The sequence below is a fragment of the Schistocerca americana genome, chromosome 5 (assembly GCF_021461395.2).
Source record: "Schistocerca americana isolate TAMUIC-IGC-003095 chromosome 5, iqSchAmer2.1, whole genome shotgun sequence".
NCBI lineage: Eukaryota > Metazoa > Arthropoda > Insecta > Orthoptera > Acrididae > Schistocerca > Schistocerca americana.
The window spans coordinates 242,189,048-242,216,473 of record NC_060123.1 but is presented as its reverse complement, the minus strand read 5'-3'; the positions used below and the strand labels follow the sequence as shown (position 1 = coordinate 242,216,473).

General features: G+C 42.2%; 1 protein-coding gene across 4 annotated transcripts in view; it reads left to right on the top strand.

Annotated features, from left to right (window-relative positions):
• Positions 1-596: 596 nt before the first annotated feature.
• The window catches only part of LOC124615983 (DNA (cytosine-5)-methyltransferase 1-like), a 227,415-nt gene continuing 200,585 nt past the window's right edge, over positions 597-27,426 (top strand). For all 4 annotated transcript variants that reach the window (XM_047144192.1, XM_047144191.1, XM_047144190.1 and 1 more), the window contains exons 1-2: positions 597-707; positions 5,703-5,848. In XM_047144192.1, coding sequence (XP_047000148.1) covers positions 703-707; positions 5,703-5,848 — 151 coding nt within the window. In that variant the 5' untranslated portion in view covers positions 597-702. The remainder of the gene's footprint in view (positions 708-5,702; positions 5,849-27,426) is intronic.

Here is a 27,426-nt window from a genome sequence, read left to right as displayed (position 1 = left end):
AACTAGTATACTATTTTCATTGAAAAAATTACATAACCTTTCATATACACCTTTTTTCATCATTTAGAAATCTATGACCTTTCTTTTGACAAAAACAATCTGCACATCAGAATAAAGGAACATTCTTATATTGAAGATTTCATTCCTTATAAATGCTTGAGGTTATTCTTTATTCTGAATGACTTTTGATAATAGTGCTACCTTGCAGTTTAGTACCTGTACCATAGTCTTTTGAGTCGGAGTTTCTACAAGTAGTTCATACGTTCTTGTGAACTTTCTTTCAGAATATCGCTGGCCAGGGCTACTCACAGTCTCTTACGTATTTTATTCGTGTAGAATTATCCTACAAATATTTAGAAATGTACCATGATTTTCGTCTGAGATATGATTTCCGTAAGGACGTCAAGAAAATGATGAAAACGTTAAAAAATCACAAATTAAGATGATTCCGATAGTTTCCCATATCTTCCAAAAATCCTTGTATTTTTAACAATAAAAGAACATTGATTTCATTTGTATTCGTTAGTGATTTTTTTCCTCCAGTAACTCTGTATGTCATAGACGATAAATCTATCCTTGTGCTGCCACCTGTCGTTTTCCGCCGTAGATAAATTGCGCGGGATAACTGGGCGGTACGAAGCGCTGATTATTTGGCTGGGTTTGATCTTCGCTTGTTGTGCCTATTGGTGTTCAATTATTGACATGGGGTAAGTTATCACAGTTCAGTTGTTTTTGTAGGGGGTTGTATTGTATTGTTTTGTACCCTATTGGTGGGAATGTGAATGAAAATAAAGATTTTTGTTTACCTTTTAAAACATACTGTATAACTGTCCAATATTTTGTCGAGTTTACAGTGGGTGATGTACTTAATTATTTGTGTAACTCCAAGATGTTTGTTGTGCGCGAAGGTTTGATGCGTTTGTGCGTAGTTGTATTTAGAGTTACATACCGAAAATGAGGAACAGTGCTTCTGTTCACGTGGATGAACAGGAACATACTGCTTACATTATCGTTATACATTCCTTAAAATAACACGCTTTGGGTAGTTGAACAACTGGGCATGTGCGGCACACAGCCGTGACAAGATAGAAGATGTATCGTTTCAGGTGCCACCACGGTACTGTCATTTATTGTTGTTTACATATGTAATAGTACTGTTGACGTGGTGTTGTTTCACGTCGTGCTACCTATCTTCACGATTAATGTACACAACTGTTGCAGGAAGAGTTCTCCACGAACAGGCAATGTCATTCTCTTCCTTTCTCGAAAATCATCTAGCTTTTTCCTCAGTCTGATGTGTTTGCTGGACCCTGTCAGGAAACTTCAACTGAGCCTCATCTAATGATCCTTTCAAGCTGTTGTTATACTAAAAATGATTCTTTCGCACTTGCTATGATGCTATAACTGCGTCCTCATTTTCCACTTAGGTGTTGTTAAGCAGATGTTTACTGTCTAAGTATGTTTTTTGAAATTACCCATCTTCATATTCAGTACTTCCGTGGTAGCTGGTGTCATTTTTTGTTATCAGAATACCTTTAGGGCCATCTTTCTTTGTGACATCCACGCTGTTTTTTAAAAAATGTATGGTTTCAGTAATTCTTTGATTTATTAGTAGATCTAATCTTTAGCATTGGATACAAAAAAATATCATTCTTTCCAATATTAGCACTTGCTGATCATGTCTCAAAGTTTTTTTTGACCACCACCCACTGACCCCTCCCCCTCCACTGTCTTCCCCTGTCAATGGTGTTCAGTTCAGTGTATGGACGTAATATACACGTGATACTTGTAAAGGATTTTTCTGTTGTGCTGTAACATTGTTGAACTTTATTTCAGTTTTAGTTACCCTATAAAGAAAATATTGAATGTGGTACTAATATTAATGTTGCCAAAAATTAGTGTAGAGCTGGAGTTAAAGATAATGTAAGTTTGTTAAAGCTACAAGTCCGTAGCATTTCTTGGGTTCACCAACTCTACACTAGTCGTCTTGTAGCCCAACCTTGACTGCACTATGATACTGGTTTGTGTGTCATCTCAACTATGTTTCTTTTATTTTTATTTGCTAGACCTGTGTCTGACAAACATGGATTGTTCACTAGATATTGATGGCAATTTGAGAGAATTAATGAAGCTACACTGTAAGTTGATCAGATTTCAAAGAAAGAAAGAAAGAGAGAGAGAGAAATTGGACACGTGTGTTTATACTCAGCTTCATTCCTACCCTTGTGACAATGCAGAAGCAGAAAAACCCATAGCAACAGTGTATCTTAATTTTATGGGGGAAGGAAAATGTAGGTACATTTTGTGTTAGTAAAATTATTTTTTTCACAAATAAAGAAAACTAACATATACTTTGTTGTTACAATAGCCTGGATACATCTTCTGCAATATTTAATCACCCACTCTTTTCAATAATTACAATTCATTAATCGTAAAAATATGTAATATTAGTAATCGGAAATCGAATACAAATTATACATTTCACCTTAAGATTTACCTTTGCTATAATTATCAGAAGAATGACTCAGTTCTGTGATTATAAAATTCTGTACAAGATAGAATGAAATCATTTCTCTCAGCAATAGCTTTCATTTGATCAAAACTAGAATGACTTTTTTCATCACGCCAGTACATGAAAATCAAACTGAAAACCATGTCGTGAACATTATTTGTACCTGGCAGACATGACTCAAAATTAACAATTTTCTCTACATGTTCCAAAGAAACATTACAAGTATCACATTTTGTAAATGTCTTTCATCTAGAGGCACTTTCTTCGTTACCTAGTCTTTGATATTCTGTTTCGGAAATACGGAAGCGTCCGATCCCGCCCGTCTGCTTTGACCCATGACATCACAAATATGGCGGAAACGACCATAAACCACGATTCCAATATGGCGCATATAAAGTCGGTACGTACACATTATGAGGGCGAAAATACATTGACAAACACACACACTTTCCACAAAAAGTCTAATGGCACTAACAGGACAAGCGCGAGAAATGGGGTGTTTTTAGGTGGGGGCAAACTAAATATAAACAAATTTAGACACCCACCCCAATTCAAAACCACGAAAAAGACCGACATCACAAAACTCCCCAAATACCACTAAACACAATATCATCTGGAATCGGACACTTCCCTTGACCTATACAGCACAACAGCAGCTCCCGATCCCATAAATTAGAATCAAACACTTCCATTGGCCTATATATCTCAAAAACATCTCCTGATACCAATATCAACATACACAGCCACACATTGGGATCGAACACTTCCCTTGACCTGCGCACTGTTGATTTTATCCGTCATATCCATTCCTAAACAAAAACAACAACCGATTAATTTTACTAAAATTACCACACGATGTACAGCGAACAACACTAAATTAACCTTCACAAAAAATCGTTAACTCACTGAAACGAATTCCACTACAAACACAGCCGACACTCGAACAATTCTGGATAATGAGCAAAAGCAAACTGAGCCCATTACACCACACAAACGAAAACCCTGAACATACCACCAGAGAGCACAACAAACCACAACATGACGACATCTACAAACACGCCACACTCACAAACCAAACTCCGCGCCGTCATGACGTCACACATGACAACACCTGCACGTCACGGGTCAAAGCCGACGCGTGGGATCGGACGTTTCTGTCGACCCACTGTTTCATTATGTTCTTAGTGTGTTAAAACTCGTCAGATTATGAATTCTCATTGAAAGCAGGCACAGGAATGCCAAATTAAGACAAAAACCTAATGGATCCTGAATGCCTGAATACTTACCTGAGGTCCACTTCCTTGTATAATTCACGTAGTCATCAAAAAAATGTCTGGTACGAGTTAAACATCTTTTCCGTAATAGCTCCTTCTTCCTCATGATGTTTCAACGTTTATTTAACTGTTGTTATGCAACTGTTGGCCTTTCTAGAAATTAACTGTTATATAAGGTTGTCAGTCAAATTAGAAGTACCAATGAGTGAGGTAATTTGATTTTCAATTTTTTTAATGGTAGCAACAAAAAATTCTAATTGGTCTGCTAAAAATCTCAACCATAATAGGAACGAGATAGTAAAGAAGAAATTTAGCAACATTTGCGAGCAGCTGTCAAGTAGCAAAAGGTGTGACTTAAATCCTTCGAAAATTTCCAGGACTCTGTGCAATAGAGGAAACAGTGACAGGAAACTTGTTTTGGTGTTGCTTGACAGGCACTTGTATTTAACACCAGTAAACGCACAGAATTCTTTTAAAATATTCTTTAAAACTGTATAAGTTTCAAATTATATGTAAATTAACAAGCCAGCTGCTGCTGATTTAAACATTGTTGTGCAAAACGTGAGGGCCACAGCCAACACCAACCAGTGGTTTATTTAATTTTGTTTGATATTTCTGCCAAATTATGTGTGTCCGATTACATTTGACTCCCACAAAATTGGTATTTGCATTGTCTGCAGAAAATTCAATTATTTTGTCAAAATTTTCTCAACAAACTGAATTTGTGTATCAGCTGCTTCGTTTGGAACATTACAGTTATCCCAAATTTTGATCTTTATGCTGAAATCGGAAATTTAATATTGAACTACTAATTGAATCATTTTTACTGTTTTGTGATTTGATGTATCAGTCATTACAGACAAATATTTTGCTTTTTGTAATTCATTGGCTGTTTCTGTAAAAGCAAGGGAGGCGAACATATTAACAACTACTGCTTCACTTTTAGTTCTAGCACAACAATGTTTAGGTCTATTAAACAGCTGACAAATAAAAAAAGTGCAGTCATTTGACCAAAAACTACGATTATGAAAGCTGGCATGATGAGAAGATGGCACCTGCTGAGTATATTCTAATTTGCACATGATCTAGATTTCTGTTCACGGCCTAAGATCAAATTGTTACATCCAACAGACAAAATAACATCTACAAGTGCAAATAGTGATATGAATGCAGTACAACAAGCAAATGTCCTGTATGACTGTTTAATGTAAATAAGAAAATTGTATGTTGAATGCTACTTTCTTTCAGCTTACTTTTCCTGATCTTGTGGCATTTACGATGTTTGAGTGGCAGTTCATTTGCATAGCTTCTGTAGTGTGCAGGCCATGCAAAACATCAGTTGACGTCTTAAGTTTACAGTTCTAGGACTGAACACGACAAGAACTAACTGCCGTCCACTGCTGATGTGGCTGTGAAATAATGATTAATGTGCTCTATCTCCTTGGAGATTTATTTTTTTAGTATTTTGACTGTCAGCTGTCTCTTTCAATGTTGGCAGTGCAATTAAGTGGTCTGTTTTCTGATACTTGTTTTTTCTCTATTTCTCCACTCCCATCTTCAATAGTTCTAAATTCCAATGAGGATGCTCCCAGTGGAAATAATGGGCAAATCCTCACAAGGTTTTTGTGAATGAATGCAGGAATGCTTCATTGACTGCACACTACCAGCTATAAACATTGACAGTTCCAGGCACTTTTTGTATCTTACGTGTCACATGTCTTGTAGTTTCAGTGTGTTTTTATTGCAATTTACATTTAACAGAAACTGATAAAATAATGTGAAACCTATGAAGATATAATACCCTCCAGTGCAGTAAGTAATTATTCGCTTAATTTAATTTCGGCCACTTTCATCATCTAGTTTTTGTGGATGTTGAGAAATCATAAAATACGTATGCAATTGGCCCTGTTTTTCAGCGTCCTCCGTGAAGCCAGCAGTTCACGAGAACAGAGAGCAAGCAGTGCCTGTGCTAGTGGGAACAAACACCAGGCTTTGAATGGTGTCAGTTCCCCTAGTGGATCTGTGCTGTCTTTAAAAAATACTGTGGCCAAGAGAAAATCAGGTAACATAAAATCTTAGCTGGTAAAGTAATAGGAGTATTTCAGCATTCTTATTCTACTTCTTCCTGCTACATTTAACATGTGTAACTTGCGTGTATCTGCTTGTAACTGTAATTTATTTTTTTTTTTTTTTTTTTTTTTTTTTTTTTTTTTTTTTTTTTTTTTTTTTTTTTTTAAGCAACAAAATTGTAATTTAAATGGATAGATAAAAAAATCTACTCAAAGCAGGAGAACACAGAGACAAAAAGGTTTAACTTTTACAAGCTTTCGGAACCAGTGGCTCCTTCTTCTGGCAGGAGAGTTGAAGGGCAAGGCAGACAGAAGAAGGAAAAGGACTAGAGAGGTTTAGGGAAAGGGGTACAGTTCAGAAAATTCATCCAGTACCCTGGGTCAGGGGAGATTTACCAGACATGATAAGAAGGAAAGATTTTTTTTTTTTCCTGGAAACTGGCAGATGAGGCATATAGGTCACAGATTAGTCGAGGTAAGTGCAAGAGATTGCTTTATTTGAAACTGCACAAGAGCCTGGCGCAGGTTAGGATTACACCCAGAAACACTGACTTTCAATGGTAGGCCTTTGGGAGAAACTCTAAGGGACAAGCAGATTTCAAGGAACAGAATGTTGGACCTTAATTTTGATAGTGCAAAAGCAGGTTTTCGAAAAGAACAGATGCAGTATATGATGGTATTCCAATATATGATGGTATTCATCATGGCAAGAGAGGAGTGTTAGAAAGGATGGGAGTGGCAAAAATGAGAGGCAGAGGGTGAGGAAAAACGGGAGAAAAGTGGGGAAAAAATTCGGAAGTCAGAAAGATTTGCATGTAAATCGTGAAAACAGAAAATGGTTAGCAAGAGGCAATGAATGGGTGAGAATTTCTCACCAGATGAGTGGTCTGTATGATTAAAAAAATGATTGAAGAAAAAAAAAAGATAGGGAAAGTTGTGAAAGGGGGGACAATTCTAAAAATTGGGGGGCCGGAAAAAGAAAATCATAGGAAATAATGTAAACTACTTTGCTTGGCAAATAGTGATTTAGGAGATGACAGTAAAAATTGATCAGGGCCATTTGGTCAAAAACAAATGCACAAAAATGAGAAAGAATTGTGTATAAACAGGGTAAGTGGAGGGTAGGAAAGAAAATAGCTGCCAACTTTTTCAAATAAATCGGCGAAAGACAATCGGGAGAAGGCTCTGCAGTGTAGTGAACTGTAAGCTAATGTGTAAATAACAGTGGAATTGTTGTATCCAAATTCGCATAAACAATGAGCCCGTTTATATGCACGAAAACCGGTACTAGAAAACGTGTAGAGGCAAAGAGTAGGTTAATCTGGGTGGTACAGATAAATAAATGATCAGACTATTAGCACAAAAGGTAGAAAACAGATGATAGTTTGAAGAAGATAGATAACAACAAAAGCTGACAAGGGAGTTATGTAAGAAAGTGCCATGGCCATACGCATATAACAATGAAAATAATAAATTACTGCAATATAATGTAAATGGATAGATTAAAAATCTACCCACCAATTGCTGGCAGGAGAGGGGGGAGGGACCCTCCCCCCTTCTCCCCCCCCCCCCCCCCCCCCACACACAGGTTTAACTATTACAAGCTTTCTGAGCCAGTGGCTCCTTTCTCTGGCAAAGGATCTAATTTTCTTGGTAAATATTAGTTCAATTTCTAGAATTTTTAGCTGGATTGTGGAAAGAATGGGCACTTTGTTAAACTGACAAGGAGGCAGATGGCCTGGCGTAGTACTTGCGTTCATGGGGTACAACTCCACTTTAAATGAGGAGAATGTGCACAAACACATTATTTTGAAACCACAAGTTCCTTCCTTGGGGGAGAAAGAAAGAAAGTGTTCAGGAAGTAATTTTCAAGTCAAAAAGTTAGGCGGGGGGTTGAGCTATTGATTTGGCGCATGAGGTATAAGGGATTAAGGGTAAAGATAGAATTGTTTATCAGGAGGGACAATGAAATACAAAAGTAAAAATTGTGCCAGCTTCACTTCATAGGTAACAGAAGGGTGCAACAGAATGAGGATTGAAATAGATACAGGAATAAATAGCAGGTAAAGTTGGAAGGGAGGAATTGGGGACAGTGAGAATGAATGCAAATGTGAGATGATGATGATGATGATGATGGGATGAAATATTGTGTAGGAGTGCAGATTCCCATCATCAGAATTCATGGAAACAATTGTTACATATGAGGATCCATATGTCTCGTGGTACTGTAGGTATTGAGGTTTTTCGAATTATAAGAAATAATCATAGTTGAGAAGGTTTGTCTTCTAGTTGTTAGTTCAGAGGTGACTGTACAATCTGATACGAGGGGTACACAGTTTGCCACAGTGATGACAGGTGGAGCAGATTCTGTCCTTCCTTTTTGTCGTGTCATTTTCTTTTCTGTGCTGCCTGTTATGTGTTGCTGTTTGTCAGCTATTTTCAAAATGAAGTGCCCATGGTAGACTACTGATCTCCAATATGAACAATTGAGGGCTGAGGTCTCCCAATTAACATTAATGTGACAAATCTCTACAGTAGACTTGATCACTCTTAAATCATTTCATTTAACCTTCAACACATTATACGCAGAGTAGGGAAATAACTGGTGATATTGTTCCAGCTTGTTAAGGTACTGTTTGTAGCATGTCCAGGACTCAGATGAATAAAGTTGGGTGGAAATTACAACTAATTGTGTGTGATGATCTTTGTTGAAGCATTGACATTTCAGATTTCAACACTTGAGATCTTAGTCTGGAAAAGCTGACTCCATTGACGGTGACACTGATATCTGATATTGTCTTTCTGCTCCCCCCCCCCTTCCCCCACCCGCTCCCTGAGGACTTTTCTCTCTTTGCAGCCTTCCTTTCAGGTAATACATCTAAAACCAAAGATTGTAGCCATTCTGTTGCGCTTGGGGCACGGGTTGTCAGGTCCCTGACTTGGCGATTATGTGTTCTGGGGTGTAGCTGTTATGCACATACTGAGGAATTAATAAAATGTTATTTCAGAAATTTTTCACATTTCTGTTAAAAAATGTTCAACAAAAGGCTATGGGCCGAGGCACCGGTGTGAAAGTAAGGTTTTATAAATGTTAAAAATCAGTCATGTGTGGAAACACCGATCTGGTTTGGAAGTTACACATGTGCCGATCATTCATTTTTTGCTGATTGATCATCGTGTATGCAGACTGCTGTTTTTTCCACTCAGAGCTAAATATGAGTGTTACAGTCCCAACTGGATTGCAGTGGTTGAAAAGTTGATTGGGCATGAAAATTATTGGACACCCAAATTTGCCATGAAGGTGTAGTTAGTCCATGATGAACTGTGGGAGTATTTGAAAACCATGCTTCGGATTTTACAAGACGGGACAGTTATTGAAAGAGAGACAAAAGGCACATTCCTGGATTATACTTTTTGTGAACAAGGTAAATTATTCCCATATAAGGGGGACAAATATGGCAGCAGAAGCCTGGATGGCCTTGGAAAAAACGTTTGAAGACTCAGGACTCACATGTAGAGTGGGCTTGATTAGATCACAAGTCACAACCAGATTAGATAAATGCAAGTTGGTGGGCGACTACTGTGATTGAATAACAATGACCATCTTTAAATTAAATTAAATGAAGCTTCCGGTGAGTGAAGCGTGGATTGGCACTTTTCTCCTGGCTGTATTACCTGGTCATTATTAGCCTATGATTGTGACACTTGAAAACAGTGGCACATGTACCACGGAAGATTCTATTAAAGTGAAACTTCTATAAGTCGTTAAACCCGAAGACGTGAATGGAAGTGAAGAATCTGCTTTATATACAGATAAGCAGAGGCCTACAATATATTGTTGTAGCAAGGTGGAAAAGGAGGAAGCTGGTCAAAAAATAAGTGACAGATATGTATTTAGGAAACAGTCACAACAATAGAAAGCTTTTTAGCAGCTGATGTTAAACAGTCTCATGTAAAGGATATAAATCAGTATTTAGATTCTTGTGCCTGGACTCACATCACTAATGATGAAAGGAAGCTTCATAATGTCAAGCCATGTAATAGTTCATTGTTCAGTGTGGGAGGTGATGGCTTAGTATCAGAGACTACTGAAAGTCTTGATCTGGTCTTCTATACTGGTTTTAAAACAATAGGAGTGGAAGCATGTGACGTCATTCACATCCCAAACTGTCTGTAAATTTGCTCTCTGTCAGTAAAATTGTAAGCAAAGGGCATAAAGTGACTTCTAAGAAAAAAAATGGGATTCATCTACAATTCAGAACGTGAACTAATTGTCAAAGCAATACCTAAACAGGGTGTATATGATCCGGGAGATCTGGGAAAAATGCGGGAATTTTTTTCATCAGGGAGAAAATGGTGAAAAACACAGGAATTTTTTAGAATTCCAGGAATTTATCTTAAGAAAGGATGTTACTGCATCCTGCTACTGCAGAATAATACTGCAGCAATAAAACATGAACAAGAGGAAAAAAAAAAGGAAAACAAAACTTAAGTTGCAAAAGAAATGCGCCATATACAACAACAAAACACAGTGCTCATACAAGCGTCTGCCAACAGCAAGATGTGTCGGAGGCTTTAGGAAGACATGTAATGCTTCAGAACAACAACATGTGTCCGATGAGTGTGACGTCACAATGGTTTACATTAGATTCGTTTGAGTGGTTGCAAGTGGGCTCATGCGCATGCGCAGTTCAGTCGTGTAGGAGTAGTACCTTCTCCCGGTTCTGGCTACAGAAGTGTGCCTGTTGGCTGTATAAGCAGTAACAGGAAGCAGCTAGATGCTACCCGAAAAAATTTTACTGGCATGAAAAAGCTACCAGAGTCGTGCAAGTGCAACAGGCCTGGATCTAGGGGCAGGGGGCAAACCGGAGTATCTGCCCAAACCTTATTTCACACAGTGCCTAGCATCCAGTGCACATTGCTATATCGATTACTCATATGATTTTGACATGCCTCCCATTTGTTTTTGAACATTGCTGAACACACTCTTAAGTTGATTTCTGAACGAATCATAAATTAATTCTTGGATCCACGCGTACTCTACGTGATGTTTCTGCCAGGGGAATCCCCGTTGCATCTAGAAATAAACTTTCCTACAGACAAAAGGGGATGGGACTATATGAGCTGAGCAGAATAAAGCCAAATGGGTGAATGCCATTTGCTATTTGTTTATGAGGTTGATTAGGTCTGCGAATGATCAGCATTGTTATAATTACTAGCGAAATCCGTAGATTCAGACTACCAGAGTGGAAATAAAAAACTAACAGGAATAACACGTGAGAAAGATTATGTATTATATTCTTGGTGTAGCCAAGGAAATGAAATTCTGACAGAAAATTTTTGACCAGATTGCTACACTAGTAATGGACAGTTGTACAGCCACTGGCTAGCAGCCGCTTAAGTTCTATTCTGGGAGTAGTGCGGAAAACGTGTTGTATGAACATGTAATAATGCCTAACTGGAGAATAAATGTGGGATAACTGAACTGGTGATTGTGGCAGGGTTAGTGAAGTTAATCAGAGAAAAGTTTTGACACTGGCTGGAATAGATACAGTATTAGTGGTCACAAGATTGTTTTTAGAACAAGGAAGGAGAAGAAATGAGGACATCAGACAAATTATGGAAGAATATGATGATTCCAAATTTATATAAAAAATTTTGTACTACTACTACTTTTCGATCTCGTGCCTGAGAAGCTGGAGCATATGAATGAAATGTGAAACTATTTCCTACATAAAGTTTTTTTACTTGTAGTAGGCGTAACAGGCATTTGATATCGGTACTTCGTGTGTTATATTCGACCGAGTTATAAAAATTACCATTAGTGCCAAAACAGTCGCGTTTATTTGGTGTGTTACAATTGCTGCAATATTAGACAGGTCTATTTCGTTTTATCTTGCAGACAGTGACAAAATACATGTAATGAGATCAAGAAACCACACCAGTCTTAGGTACTATTTCTGGGTGTATACGACCTGGGAGATCCAGGAAAAATCCGGGAACTTTTTCATTTGGGAGAAAACCGGGAAAAACCCGGGAATTTTTTACAATTCCAGAAATTTTTCATTGTTTTTGTTTTCAGTTACATTTCTAATTTTGACTTGTAACAACCGATACTCTAACAAAGTATATTACTGTATCCCACTACTGCAGAATAATACTGCAGCAATAAAACATGAACGAGAGAAAAAATGAAAATAAAACTTAAATTGCAAAGGAAATGCGCCGTATACAACAACAAAACACAGCGCTCATACAAGAGTCTGCAATGCTTCGTAGCAACAAATTGCCTCTGATGGGCGTGACATCACAACTTTTTACATTAGCGGGCGCCTCTCTCTAGTATTACCCCGATTCGGAAATATTGTAGATCCATGGCTGATCCGCATAGCAGTCTGAGTTATAGCAGGGAAGTGGGTAGTCTCCATGTGCCTCATGTTTACATTTAGTGATTTTGCTGTTTGCTTTTTGTTTACTGCTCTCAAGTCAAATGAAAACAAAACTGATTTCTGTGGCCGGGAGCTATCAAGTGGATTAAAAGACATTCACATAATTACAGAAGGCAAAAATATGTTACTAGTTTCAGATTTTCTTTTATTTCCACTTTTCGGATGGTCGAGCATTAATTGCCTTGCAGAACAATGAAGCTATTTTTGTCGGTTTGCTAAAGAAATTTCCTTTTATTAATCTTTTCTGCTGAGGCAGTCAATATATTTGAAACGAAGAGTTTAATTCCACACTTTTTGCTGCATTTAAAGGGCACGTTTTCATCTTCTAACAGATGTGGCATTATTTCATAATAAAGAACCAAACATAACACAGTATTGGTACTCCAAGTCAATTTACATCCCAAAAACCACATCGAAAAGCTTAATATCCAGGTCGAGGCCTACTTCATTGGGAATTTGGACATAAAATTGTGCACTTTAAATCTGCACATTTAAAATGTAAGATCTTTTAATGTTTTACATGTACGAACATATGGGCCTCCTAAGTCATCATAGCTATGCGAGTCTGATGGTGCCTGTTATCTGGCGCTCTCTGGCAACTGCTGAAACGAACCTATTTCTAACAGGTCGCTGGAAAATACTGTGAATGGTGGTTTGAAAAGCGTTACTTTCAAAGTAAATTTCCTTTTACGCAAGTTGAATTATGTGCGAGAATGTACGATGAATTTTTTAAATCACAGAGCGTTTGACTCTCATTTAAAAATCAACTCTTTGATGATGAGCCATTTAGAAGAATTTCGAGCCCAGAAGACCAGACATTTGTCATTATTAAAAATTTTACTGGCTTGTTTAATATAATGGAAGGAAACATTCCACGTGGGAAAAATTATATATAAAAACAAAGATGAGGTGACTTACCGAACAAAAGCGCTGGCAGGTCGATAGACACACAAACAAACACAAACAAACACACAAAATTCAAGCTTTCGCAACAAACTGTTGCCTCATCAGGAAAGAGGGAAGGAGAGAGGAAGACGAAAGGAAGTGGGTTTTAAGGGAGAGGGTAAGGAGTCATTCCAATCCCGGGAGCGGAAAGACTTACCTTAGGGGGAAAAAAGGACAGGTATACACTCGCACACACGCACATATCCATCCACACATACAGACACAAGCAGACATATTTGATGTCTGCTTGTGTCTGTATGTGTGGATGGATATGTGCGTGTGTGCGAGTGTATACCTGTCCTTTTTTCCCCCTAAGGTAAGTCTTTCCGCTCCCGGGATTGGAATGACTCCTTACCCTCTCCCTTAAAACCCACTTCCTTTCGTCTTCCTCTCTCCTTCCCTCTTTCCTGATGAGGCAACAGTTTGTTGCGAAAGCTTGAATTTTGTGTGTTTGTTTGTGTTTGTTTGTGTGTCTATCGACCTGCCAGCGCTTTTGTTCGGTAAGTCACCTCATCTTTGTTTTTATATATAATTACTGGCTTGTTTGTGTGATATGTCTTAAAGTGTAATACACACATAAAAGACCAACATTATATGTGAAATCTTAGCTTCCCTTGCAGCGTGTTAGACACCAATATTATATGTGAAAGCTTTTCTTTTCTTGTAGCAACACTATGTATATTAATTTAAACCATTAACTGTTGCTGTTTGTGTGTTTGTGTTACGTAACGGTGATGTTGCTATTGGCCGACTACATCAGATGTCCTAAGCTCTGAATACCTGCTGTCATTGGCTGGCGAGATCACCTGAGATGACCTATGACTGGCTTACAAAAGCGCATCACAATCTTAATTTCAATGCTGTGGAAAGTAACTTGTGGTGTTTGGTGGAATTTGAATTTATACTTTTGTAATACGAAAATATGCAGCGCACATGTTGCTGCACATCAAAGATCTTTCCATAACATGTTTTTTTTTTCCCCTGAGATTTGTTTTCTAAAGCACCGGGAAATTCTACGCCCCTGTATAAAAACATAACCATTCAAAGGATTGATAAGGTATACAGTTCTGAGAGAAAATAGACCGTCAGTTAACAGGGAGAAAGTGTGTCTTCACCTGGGAGAAATTGTATTTTTAACCAGGAAATCTGGGATTTATTTTTTTCCTTGTCCGTGTATACACCATGTATTTGTACGAACAGATTTTTCAGTATTAGACAATGACATTTTGACTTTTCATGTAGCAAAACATTTGATGAACTTTGAAGTCATAGATCCTTTCCCAGAAAGGAAAGCACGCCATGTAAAACTGTAGCAAGATTATAGAGAGAGAAATGCTTGGTCTTATGGATCGAAGAAATGTGTATTGTTTTGCTTGCCTCCTATATTTAATTTTATGCCACACAAAACAGCATGTTATTAGCTAATAGGCAATTAAGAGTGCAAATTTTCTGTAGAGTTCTTGCTGTCACGGTTACAAATAACCCCATCCAGTATTAATTGCGAGATTTTTAAAGAGGGGCTAGATGTTAGACCGGCTGATTAGGAGCAGGAGAGGCACCACAGGACATTTTAATTTCCACTGTGCTGAATATAGTCTGATGGCATTCATTACAAGATATACACATTGAATTCCACAGAGCGGTACACAGTGACGTGCGATAGAAGAATGCTGTTTGAAGAAGCATGGCACTGCACTTTGGCACACTTAAGACTGAATAACATGTCTTATATGTCTTCGAAAATATGTTTTTATGTATCAGACTCTTCAAAAAAAATGTGCGCTACAAAATGAACATATTTTTGAAAACTTGATTTTTTAAAAATTGAAATGTTCAAGGGGGTGGAGGGGAAATCTAGAATTGCTCTTGCTCAGAAACATCATAGATCTGTGCCGAGTGCTTAGAGCAGTCTGAGTTGTAGTGGGGAGGTGGGTTGTTTCCACGTGACCCATGTTTACGTGTAGTGATTTCGCTGTTTCTTCTTCATTTGCTGCTCTCACATCAAATGAAAACACAAAGGGTTTTCTGTGGTCAGAAGCTGTTGAGTGAATTAAAATTTACATAATTACAGAAGGATAAAACCTGTTAACTAGTTTTAGATTTTATTTTTATTTCCGCCTTTAGACAGTCAAGCATTAATCGCCTTGTAGAACAATGAAGTAATTTTTGTCAGTTTGCTAAAGAAATTTGGCTTTTATTAATCTTTTCCACTGAGGCAGTCAATTTATTTGAAATGAAGTGTTTAATTCCACAGTATTGGCTAGTTCCGACTGTAATTTACATCTTGAAAACCACACTGAAAAGCTTAATATCAGGTTGAGGCCTACTTCATTGGGAATCTGGACATAAGAATGTGCACTTGGCGCGCTCTGGCAACTGCTGAAATACGAACCTATTTCTAACAGGTAGTGGGAAAATATTGCGAATGGTGGTTTACTTTCAAAGTAAGTTTCCTTTTATGCAAGATGAATTATGAATTATGTGCGAGAATGTATGATGAATTTCTTAACTCCCACAGTTTTTGACTCTCTTTTAAAAATCAGCTCTTTAAGTGTGACCATTTAGAAGAATTTCGAGCCCAGATAATCAGACATTTATGATGTTATTAAAAATTTTACTGGCACATTTGTCAGATGAATCTTAAAATTATATTATATTATATTATATTATATGTGAAAGCTTTTCTTTTCTTGTTGCAACATTTTGTATATTAATTTGCGCTACTTAACATTGATGTTGCTACTGGCTAATGACATCACGTGTCCTATGCTCTGAATATCAGCTGTCAATGCTGGCAAGGTCATGTGGTGTTAGCTATGACTGGCTTACAAAAGCGCATCACAATCTCGATTTCAATGCTTTGGAAATTAAAGTGTGGTGTTTGGTGGAATTCCAATTTAAACTTTTGTTGTACGAAAATATGCAGTGTACATGATAAAAATGTTCAACAAGGTGTTAAAACTATTAAAATATAAAACTGAATGGAAAGTTCAATACTGTGCTGCAGGTGTAATTACTTAAGTCAATTAAAGAACCACACAGCTGGTCTCACAATTTTTAATTACATCTTCTCATGTGTATCTGTACAGAAAAATTTTAAATTAATGCTTTGATAATGGGGAAATGAAGCTATGAGATATCTTAAAGTACGGAATGAATATACATAAACACGGAAGAAAATATTACGCATATAGTTATGAAACTAGGCGTTGATTCCATATGCGACAAAGAACAGGCCAGTATGTATTTAATAAACAAGATCTATAATTTCATACTGATAGAAGGTTATTTACAAATGGTATGTCACATGGTGTTGAGAGTTACAGAATGCCACAGGTTAAGAGATGGGATGGCTAGGCAAAGTTTGCAGCCCTCTGTAGTTGAAAAATAAGCAGTATAAAAAAAAAAAGGAATAGAATTAGTAATCAGAAACTGATTCTTGATTAAAAAATAGTGAAGTAGTAATAAATTGGAAGAAAGATGGGGCAGTTCGCATGTAATGTGGAACAATTGCCATAACCAGGACTGACCTGTGTTAAAATCGCAAACGGTCACCACTTTGTCAATTAAACTACGTTGCTGTCAGCCATGTCAGGCGTCAGACAACACTCCTTGGACATGATATCCAAGAAAGTATTGAGTCCTGGATTGACTGAAGAATAAAATAAAAGTTAATGATGAAAACTAACAAAGTTAATGTATTGAAACACACCTCTGTATGCAGAAGACTTCAGCATTTTGTACTGCTCCACCAGTACTGGTATTGCTGAGAGGTGCCTACAGGGAGCCATCCACAAGGCGCAGTCATGGGCTCTAGCCCACAGTTTCCAGTTTTCGGCCGTGAAGTCATGTGTTATGCACTTCTGTTGGTGTCGTATTGTTCATCCAGAACCAGAACTTCAACTTAATGATGGTCCACTCATTGTTGTGGAGACATATCGATTTTTAGGACTGGTTTTCGACACCTGATTGACTTGTCTTCCTCACCTTTGTCAGTTTAAGCAGAAGTGCTGGCAGCTCCTCAATGCCCTCTGCTGCCCGAGCTGCAGATCACTCTACGCTGCTGCAGCTCTACAGAGCCCTTGTTCAATCCCGCCTTGACTATGGGAGTCTGGTTTGTGGTTCGGCGGCACCCTCAGCGTTGTGTTTACTCGACCCAGTGCACCACTGTGGTGTTTGCCTAGCAACATGAGCTTTTAGGATGTGTCCGGCGACCAGCGTCCTTGTGGAGGCCAGAGTCCCTCCATTGCAGGTTAGGCATGCACAACTGCTGGCCAGTTATGTTGCACATGTTCATAGTTCTCCTGCGCATCTGAATCACCGTCTCCTTTTCCCACCCATGGCTGTTCATCTCCTGCATCGGCGGCCCAGGTCAGGGCTTCCAATTGCAGTTCGTGTCCGATCCCTTCTTTCCGAACTGGAATCCTTCCTTTACCACCTATACTTGAGGTCCATTCACATACACCTCCATGATGTACACCTAGTCCACGACTTTGCCTGGATCTTTCACATGTCCCTAAGGACTCAGTTGACTCCGCGGCTCTCCGCTGCCATTTCCTCTCGATTCTTGATGTGTACCGAGGCCACGATGTAATTTACACCGATGGCTTGGTGGCTGATGCTCATGTCGACTTCGCGTATGTCCTTGCTCGATGGCTGCAGTGTTTTCACAGCTGAGCTGGTGGCTATATATCTCGTGCTCTTGAGCACATCCGTTCTGGCTTGGGGAGTCGTTCCTTCTGTGTACTGACTCCTTGAGCAGCCTACAAGCTATTGACCAGTGCTACCCTCATCATCCTTTGGTAGTGACCATCCAGGAGTCCATCTATGCCCTGGAATGGTCCAGTTGTTCAGTGGTGTGTGTCTGGACCCCAGGTCACGTCGGAATCCCAGGCAATGAACTTGCTGACAGGCTGGCCAAACAGGCTACATGAAAACCGCTTATGGAGATCAGCTTATCTGCAATTGACCTGCATTCAGTACTACACCCCAAGGTTTTGCGGCTTTGGGTGACGAAATGGCATACCTTCGGTATGTACAACAAACTGTGTGCCATTAAAGAGACTACGAATGTGTGGCAGTCATCCATGTGGGCCTGTCACAGGGACTCTGTGGTTCTCTGCCGGCTCCGCATTGGCCACGCTTGGGTGACCCATGGCTACCTCCTGCGCCGTGACTGCCCACCTCAGTGTCAGTGCAGCGCCCGGCTGACAGTGGCCCATATCTTGGTGAGCTGTTCTTCTTTGGCTGTCCTGCGATGGCCCCCCTGCGGGTTCGGGGGTTAGAATAGGCCCGCGGTATTCCTGCCTGTCGTAAGAGGCGACTAAAAGGAGTCTCACATGTTTCGGCCTTATGTGATGGTCCCCTCTTGGGTTTGACCTCCATCTTTCTAAATTATTCCGAAGAGCGAGCCACTTGGGGAAGGGCGCCTTACATGGTGCATTGTATCCGTCGTGCAATTAGACCTTTAGCCGTCTTTCTCTTCGTTGCAATGGTGTCCCGCTCGTTTTCGACCTCTTGGGCGATTACCACGCTGCACTCTGCAGTGTTTCTTTTAACTGCGACGACGACCTTGGCCATTTTTGCACCTAAGATCCAGCACGGTAGCCAGTCCGTTGTGGTGGGGCCGCCATGTACCCTCTTGGTTGTAGCCCCCTGACAACACAGGGATCACTCTACTGATGCCTGCGCCGTTAACTCTTCACGTATGCCAAGGAGTAGATGCCCATCGCCGTGGGGCATCGGGACTCCCGGCAATGGCCATCCTGCCAGGTGGCCTTTGCTGTGGCTGGGTGGCGCCCGTGGGGAGAGCCCTTGGTCGGAGTAGGTGGCATCAGGGCGGATGACCCGCAATGAAGCGTGGTACATCATCTCTCGCTGGCGGCCAGCCGTCAGCAGTCTCTAAGCGTTCCAAAGCTCACTTTAAGGCTAATGTGTATGACCCCAAATCGTTCCCCTCCCTGGCCACACCATGGGAGGAACGAAAGGCTGTGAATGAGAGCGAAAGATACTCGCCCCGGTATCTCGTCTGTACCAGAGCTGACGGGGACTCGTTTGTGTCTGTGAAGCCTCAGTTCTTTGTCGAACATTTAGAGGACAAGTTCGGCTAGGTGGAGGGCTTGTCCAAGATGCGGTCTGGATCGGTGTTGATAAAAACGGCATCCTCTGCCCAGTCACGAGCCTTGCTGGCTTGTACGAAGTTGTGGGATGTGTCTGTTACTATCACCCCACATAACAGCTTAAATATGGTCCAGGGAATTATTTTTCACCGCGATCTCCTTTTACAGTCCGATGACGAGCTGCGCGCCAACTTGGAGCGCCGAGATGTCCATTTCGTCCGGCGCGTCCACCGGGGTCCGAGGGATCGTCAAGTTGCCACCGGTGCCTTCATCTTGGCCTTCGAGGGTGACACGTTACCTGAGAAGGTCAAGGTGATGGTGTACCGTTGTGAAGTCAAGCCGTATATCCCTCCCCCGATGCGGTGCTTCAAGTGTTGGAAGTTCGGCCACATGTCTTCACGCTGTGCTTCCGACCTCGTCTGTCGCGATTGCGGTCGACCTTCCCATCCTAATCATCCCTGTGCGCCGCCTCCAATCTGTGTGAACTGTGGTGCGCACCATCCGCCTTGCTCGCCAGACTGTCCGATTCTGCAGAAGGAGCGGAAGATCATGGAAATCAAGACTCTCGACCGCCTGACGTACACTGAGGCGAAGCGGAAATATGATCGGCTTCATCCAGTGCGCATGACAGCTTCTTATGCCGCAACTGTCTCTCCTTCTACAATTCCATCCACTCCAGTCAGCTCTCAGAGTCGAAGTCCCACACCTGCCCCCTTGATGGTGGGGGGCACTAAACCTCCTGTTGCTCCTGCTCCATCTACTTCAGGAGCAACACCCCCCCCCCCCCCCCCCCCCAACTATCGGGGACATCAGTCCCCCCTTCCCAGCCGGAGAAGCGTAAGACTTCTTCGGCTACTCTCGTAAGGAAGGGGTCCCTTGGGGACCTCCCTTCGCACGTTCCGACCGGTTCCAAAGCCGACAGCCACAAGTGGCTCAAACAACCGCCAGTCCCTGGTCGTCGGGACACACGGTCATCGTCTGTCCCTGAGACTGACCCAGTGACGCCCTCCCAGCCTGAACCACCCAAGGCGCAGTGCGAGAAGCAGAAGAAGAAGAAACTCCCCAAGGCTACCGACATTGCGGTGGCACCCATTCCACCGCTTCCTACAAGCTCTGCGTCTGAGGATGAGGTGGAGATTCTGGCGTCCACTGAGGACATGGATCTCGCCAGTCCCTCGGATGCAATAGATAGCTGTTGTCCAGGTGGTGACTTAGTAGCAGCAGGGGCCCCGGAGGCGTAATCTGCCTCCCCAATCCCTTCACGCCTTTCCCATCCATGGCTAATACCATCCTCCAGTGGAACTGCAGCGGTTTCTTCCACCATCTAGCTGAGCTGAGCTCCGCCAACTTATCAGCCGTCATCCTTTCCTTTGCATTGCTCTACAGGAAACTTGGTTTCCAGCAATGCGAACCCCCGCCCTCCGTGGCTATCGGGGTTATTTTAAGAACCTGGCAGCTTATGAAAGGGTGTCTGGTGGCGTCTGCTCTCTTCACAGCGAGTTTGTACCTCTACAAACAGCTTTAGAGGCTGTCGCTGTTCGGGTGTGGACGCCACAGGCTATTACCGTCTGCAGTATTTACCTTCCACCTGATGGTGCTGTTGCGCAGCATGTCCTGGCTGCTCTGATAGCCCAACTGCCGCCACCTTTTTTGCTGCTGGGCGATTTCAATGCCCACAACCCTCTATGGGGTGGGACTGTCTCCGATGACCGCGGTCGGGCCGTGGAGCATGTGTTGGCTCAGCTCGACCTTAGCCTCTTGAACACCGGTGCTCCCACGCATTTCAGTGTGGCCCATGGCTCTTTCTCGGCCATCGATCTCTCTATTTGCAGCCCTGTACTTGTCCCATCCCTCCACTGGAGAGTGCATCCTGACCTGTGTGGTAGTGACCATTTTCCCATCTATTTGTCACTGCCCCAGTGTCATTCTTCTGGGCGCTTGCCCCGCTGGGCTCTCCACAGGGCTGACTGGCCAGCTTTTACTTCCGCTGCAACCATTGAGTCTCCCCCACAGGGTGACATTGACGAGGTGGTGCGTGTTTTAACCACGTCCATCATTTCAGCGGCCGAGGCTGCCATCCCCCGTTCTTCTGGCCACCCTCGGAGGAGGGCTGTACCCTGGTGGTCGCCGGAGGTTGCTGAGGTCTTCTCGCAGGGACTCTGTTATCCTGTGTCGGCTCCGCATCGGCCATACATACCTGACGCACGGCCATCTTTTGCGTCAGGAGGATCCCCCCCTGTGTCGGTGTGGGTCCCGGCTGACGGTCGCCCACATTTTATTGGAGTGTCCCCGACTGCGCACCCTTCGGCAGTCTTTTAATTTCCCGGGCACCTTGCCTTTGATTTTATGCGACGATGCCTCCATGGCTGACAATGTTTTACATTTTATCCGTGCTAGTCCTTTTTATGGATCCATTTAGGGGGGGTCCTGCACTTTTCTGTTTCTGTGTCTTTTGTCCTCGCGTCTCTCCATATTTGTTGCTGTTTTGGTGTCTCATCGGATGGTTGACTCTTTCCCTTTTTTGTTGTCGTGGTCAGTCAACCAGTCTCCGGCCATCTTCTTTTCTTCTATTTCTTTCTGTCTGGTGTTCGTCTGTACTCTTCTTTTCTGTAGTGTTCGTTGCCTAATTTGTGTTCTTTAGCACCTGGGGGGGGGGGGGGGGGCAGTTTCCTTCCCCTTGGGGTTTTATCTGCTCTGCGACTTTGTCTCGCTTGTTTTTGGAATGGGGGCTGATGACCTTAGCTGTTTAGTCCCCCTTAAACATCCCAACAACGACCACCACCACCTGCGATGGACTCTTCGGTTACCGAACTTGTTGCCCTTAATTTTAGCTGACAACGCCTCATCGGCTAGTTTAGTTTTATGTTTTATACGTGACGGTAGGTTTTGTCATTCTATATAAGTTTTAGCACATGTCCTTTGTCCATTTGTGTTCTGCGCTCTAATGCTTTTAGGGTGGATGTTTTAATGTGTTGCAGAATGGCTGGCTTTTCCTTTTTATTGTCGTAGTTGGTCAGCCAAGGTCATCTGCTCTCTTGTTTTTTACCCCCTTCTCCCTTTTCCTTGCTTCTCAGTGCGGTTTTCTTATTTCGTCCATAGTAGCGTTGGTTGTCCTTCTGTCATTCTTCTGGTTCTTCCTTTCTCCTGTTATTGTGCTGTACATCTCCTTTTTCTTCTTTCCCTTGTGTAATTATTTTACTGGGAACAAGGGACCAATGACCTCATAGTTTGGTCCACCACAGCTGTTTTAAACCAACCAACATTCTGGGGTTATCGTGTGTTCTGTCTGAACTGCGGTGGCCCAGGGATGGCATCTGTAGGAATCTCTACTTTGGTTCGTACAAATGTCATCAGTGAATCGATTCCCCTTTGTACATCGTTAGAGGCAGTAGCAGTACTGGTGCAAATGAGCTCAGAAATTACCATTTGCAACATTTAGCTAACCCCCAGGCATGCCACTTACGTATGTTAAATTGGCCACATAAATCCAAACACTTTTCCCTTTTTCTCATACTTGGTGACTTCAATGAACACCACAGCCTATGGTGGAGTGGACTGTAGTGCTGGAACTGCCATTGCCCTTTCTACAGCTCCCCCTCTCCCCCATAGCTGATAATGTAGTGGACCAAAGACATTGCAGTAGATATTAAAGATTGAATCGTTGCATCCTTCACAGACCAACCTCACCACTTTTAAGCAACTTCGTGCTAAGGCTTGCTGTAATCAAACAGAGTTAGAAGGGATGCTGGAGTGCTATGTCTCCTCCCTGGAGAAATATGGCTCTTTATCTCAGGTGTGGGCCAATCCCCATAGTCTGATAGGCTGCCAAAGATCAACAGCTGTTCGGGGTCTTGTCCTGTAGGATGGTCCTTCTACTGATTCATCAGTTCTTGCAGAATACTTTGTGACCCACTTTGCTACAGCATTCCTCTCCTCCACCCTTGGGTGGCTCATTGTGCTTTCATGAGTTTGTTCCTCGTGCACATGGGGCCCCAAGCTATTGCAGCCCATTCTTCCTCACCTGGCTGAATTTCCTTCCCCATGCTCCTCCCCTCCTGTACTTGCTCCTTCCCCTCTGCCCCCTCCTTCTCCACTCACAGTGTTCTTAGTTATGTCGACCTTACTGTCGACTTCGTTTCTTGTATCCCTTCCAGTTTTGTTCCTCTTGCCATTTCTTTTTCACTTTTCCTTTTTGATCCCCCTTTTGGCTTTGACCTCCACTACTAAATTTTGTGGCCATAATGAGATCCATTTGGGGAAGAATTCACTCCCTTGCATCTACAATGTGGATTCCTCTCCCCTTCCTTTTCCTCTTCCTTCTCTGCCATAGCCATCCCCTTCCCCTCCCCGCTGGGTCTCTAGTACGTGTATCCAGTCTATGTGGTGCGGCTTTTACATATCCGTTTGGCTGAGCCCCCTGACAACACAGGTATCACACTTCTGATATCTGAGCTGTTGCCTCACCACTAGGAATGGTTACTTGTCATTCTGGAACCTTGTAACTCTGGCGATAGTTACCATTCCAGATAGCCCTTGCTATGGCTGGGTGGTAGCCAAGGTGAGAGCTCCTGATTGAAGTGGGTGGTATCAGGGTGGATGCTTTGCATATGAAACATTGTAAGCGGGAAAAAAAAAAAAAAAAAAAAACTGGCCTTTCTTCTCAGGATATGTCTTCAGTTGGTAATGGATTATTTAATGCTGCTGCTTATGAACCTGTGGCCGTTCCTCCCGTGGCTACTCCCTGAGAGGAGGACCAGTCTTCCTGGCTTGGGGTGAAACTTTTGTCCCACTACCTGGTCTGCACCAGGACTGAGGGGGACACTGTCACTGCCACCAAGCTGTTATTTTGTGTGGAACATACTGAAGACAAGTTGGTGAAGTGGAGTCTCTTGATAATATGTGGTTGTCTTTGCTGTTGAACAAAAGTACTACTGCCACCCAATCTGCAACCTCCGTGCTTGTGATCATCATGGTGACAATCTAGTGTCTGTGACTCCTCACCAGTCTGTGGATATGGCTAAGGGGTCAGTTTTCAAAGGGTCCTCATCCTTCAAATTGATGAGGATTTCTGGCCCAATCTGGAACAATGGGATAGTCGTTCTGTTCGTTGCATTTGTAAAGGTCCTAAGGACAATAGCATCAATACCAATACCTTAGTTCTGGCATTTGAGGGAAAAACCCTCTCGGAGAAGATCAGGGTTATGGTTTATCGCTGTCACGTGAAGCCATATGTCCTGCCACCCATCAGGTGTTCCCAGTGTTGGCATTTTGGGATCAGAGGACCCAATATGTGGGGAATGAGGATGTCCATTCTATGAGGGGAGCCCCTGTATTGTGCCACCCGTGTGTTAATTGACACAACGGTCGCTCTCCACACTCAGTTTATAAGAAGGAAAAGGAAAATACAGGAGTATTAAGTTCCTTGATCATTTTTCGTTCACTGAGGCTCATCAAAAATATGACCGTCTCTTCACTCTATGTCTATGACATCTGACATTGCCTCTGTTATGTCTTTCCCCCTCCTCCCTCCTTATCCTAGTCCTGACAGTCTGTGTGCCCCCAGGTTGCCCACTCTCTCTGCTCCTGATGTCACTGAAGCCTTCTCTCTCTCTCTCTCTCTCTCTCTCTCTCTCTCTCTCTCTCTCTCTCTCTCTCTCTCTCTCTTGGTCCTGTTCTATGTGAACTACAAAAGAGAGGAGGAAGAAACATAGTTACAAGAAAGAGCCTCTCTGGTGTCCCCAGAGGTGCTGACTCAAGAGTCTGACCTCTTATTTATGGATGTCACCCCATCCTTGTTAGTGATGGATGATGACCCAGCTTTGGCCCAATTGTCTCCCTTTCTGCACTTATTTAATAGCATTGTAATGGATACTAATGTCAACTTCTGGAATTGCAGTCCCTTATTTTCTGTTACTCCACAGCTTGTGTCATTCACCCAGAATCTCATTTTACTTGCTGATGCCCACTCACTGACTGTTGTGGGTTGGGTTCCTTGCTTTCTATCAGAGCTGGATTGGCCCTTTCAGGGCCTCAGGTGGTGTTCGCACATTGGCCCATACAGATTTTGTGTATACATGGATCCCCCTTCATACTACATGGAAGCAGTTGCCATCTGGGTCCACTTGGACTTTATGGACATTGTTTGCAATCCCCATTTCCATTCTGACAGGCCACCTATGCCTGCTGCCCTATAATGGCTCTCTTTCAGCAATTCCCTCTCCATTCCTTCTCCTTGTGGATTTTAATGCCCATTACCCCCTTGTGGAGCAGTGTTTTTTCATGTAGTCAGGGCTCCTCATAGACTAGTTTCTTGTGGACTATTATATGTGTCTTCTTACAAGGGAACCTCACCATCGCACCCCCCTCAGATTTAATTACAAGTTGGCACCGTGGATAGGCCTTGAAAAACTGAACACAGATCAATCGAGAAAACAGGAAGAAGTTGTGTGGAACTATGAAAAAAATAAGCAAAATATACAAACTGAGTAGTCCATGCGCAACATAGGCAGCATCAAGGGAACTGCAAGCTGTGAAGCGCCGTGGTCCCGTGGTTAGCGTGAGCAGCTGCGAAACGAAAGGTCTTTGGTTCAAGCCTCCCTCGAGTGAAAAATTTTTTATTTTCAGACTATTATCAAAGTTAAGGCACTCAAACATAATCAACTTCGCTCTCCAAAATTCCAGGACATGTTCCGATTTGCTTGGACACATGCAGGATTTGACGGTCTACACACGGTAAAATTTGAAAACGTTAGAAACATATGTTTTGACAGAGCACAGGGAAAACTGTGCGACTGTGAAACTGCTGCAGTCATTTGTTGCAGTTCATGTGCAAACTCCTATGTTTTCATCACTTTTTTGGGAGTGATTATCACATCCACAAGAAAACCTAAATCGGCAAGGTAGAATAATCTTTTTACCCATTCGCCAAGTGTACAAGTTAGATGGGTCGACAACATATTCCTGTCAGGTGACGCACATGCCGTCACCAGTGTCGTATAGAATATATCAGACGTGTTGTCCTGTGGAGGAATCGGTTGACGTATGACCTTGCGAGCAAATGTTTTCGTTGCCCACTGGAGAGGCACATCATTTCGTCTACTAATCGCACGGTTTTGCGGTGCGGTGGCAAAACACAGACACTAAACTTATTACAGTGAACAGAGACGTCAATGAACGAACGGACGGATCATAACTTTGCGAGAATAAAGAAAGTAAAATTTTCACCCGAAGGAAGACTTGAACCAAGGACCTCTCCCTGCAGCGTTGCTCACGCTAACCACGGGACCACGGCGCTCCTGAGCTCACAATATCCTTAATGTTGCTTATGTTGCGCATGGACTACTCAGTTCGTATATTTTGCTTATTTTTTTCGTAGTTCCACACAACTTCTTCCTGTTTTCTCGATTGATCTGTGTTCAGTTTTTCAAGACCTATCCACTGTCCCAACTTATAACTAAATCTGAGGGGGGTGCGATGGGGAGGTTCCCTTGTTAGTGATGGTTCCTTTATACATTTCAGTGTCGCTTATGGCCCTTTCTGTGCCGTAGCTCTTTCGCTCAGTTTTCCTCCCTTTTTCACATCATTACACTGATTGCTGCGCAATTACCTCTGTGGCAGCGACTACTTCTTTTTGATTCTCTCTTTCCCTTCACTCCTACCAATGGCCAGGTTAATCTGCTGGCTTTCCATCACACTGATTGGCTTCTTTATACTGCCCTGGTCATGTTTACCACCTCTTTGTAAGGTCGTATTGATGAAGTCATCCGTGACATGTCATGTAAGATTATTCACACTGCCAGCATTACCATCCCACACTGGACAGGCCTCATTCAGTGCTGTCCGGTCCCATAGTGGAGCATAGCCGCTGCCATCACCATCCCTGATTGCCGTCAAGCCTTGCAACATCTTAAGTGGCACCCATCCTCCGCCAGTCTTATTACTTTTAAATACCTTTGTGCCAAAGCATGATTATTTAATCAAATGGAGCAAACAGATACCTTGGGAATGCTTTGTCCCCCCCCCCCCCCTCCCCTCCCCCAGGTTCTTCGGGTGTGATGA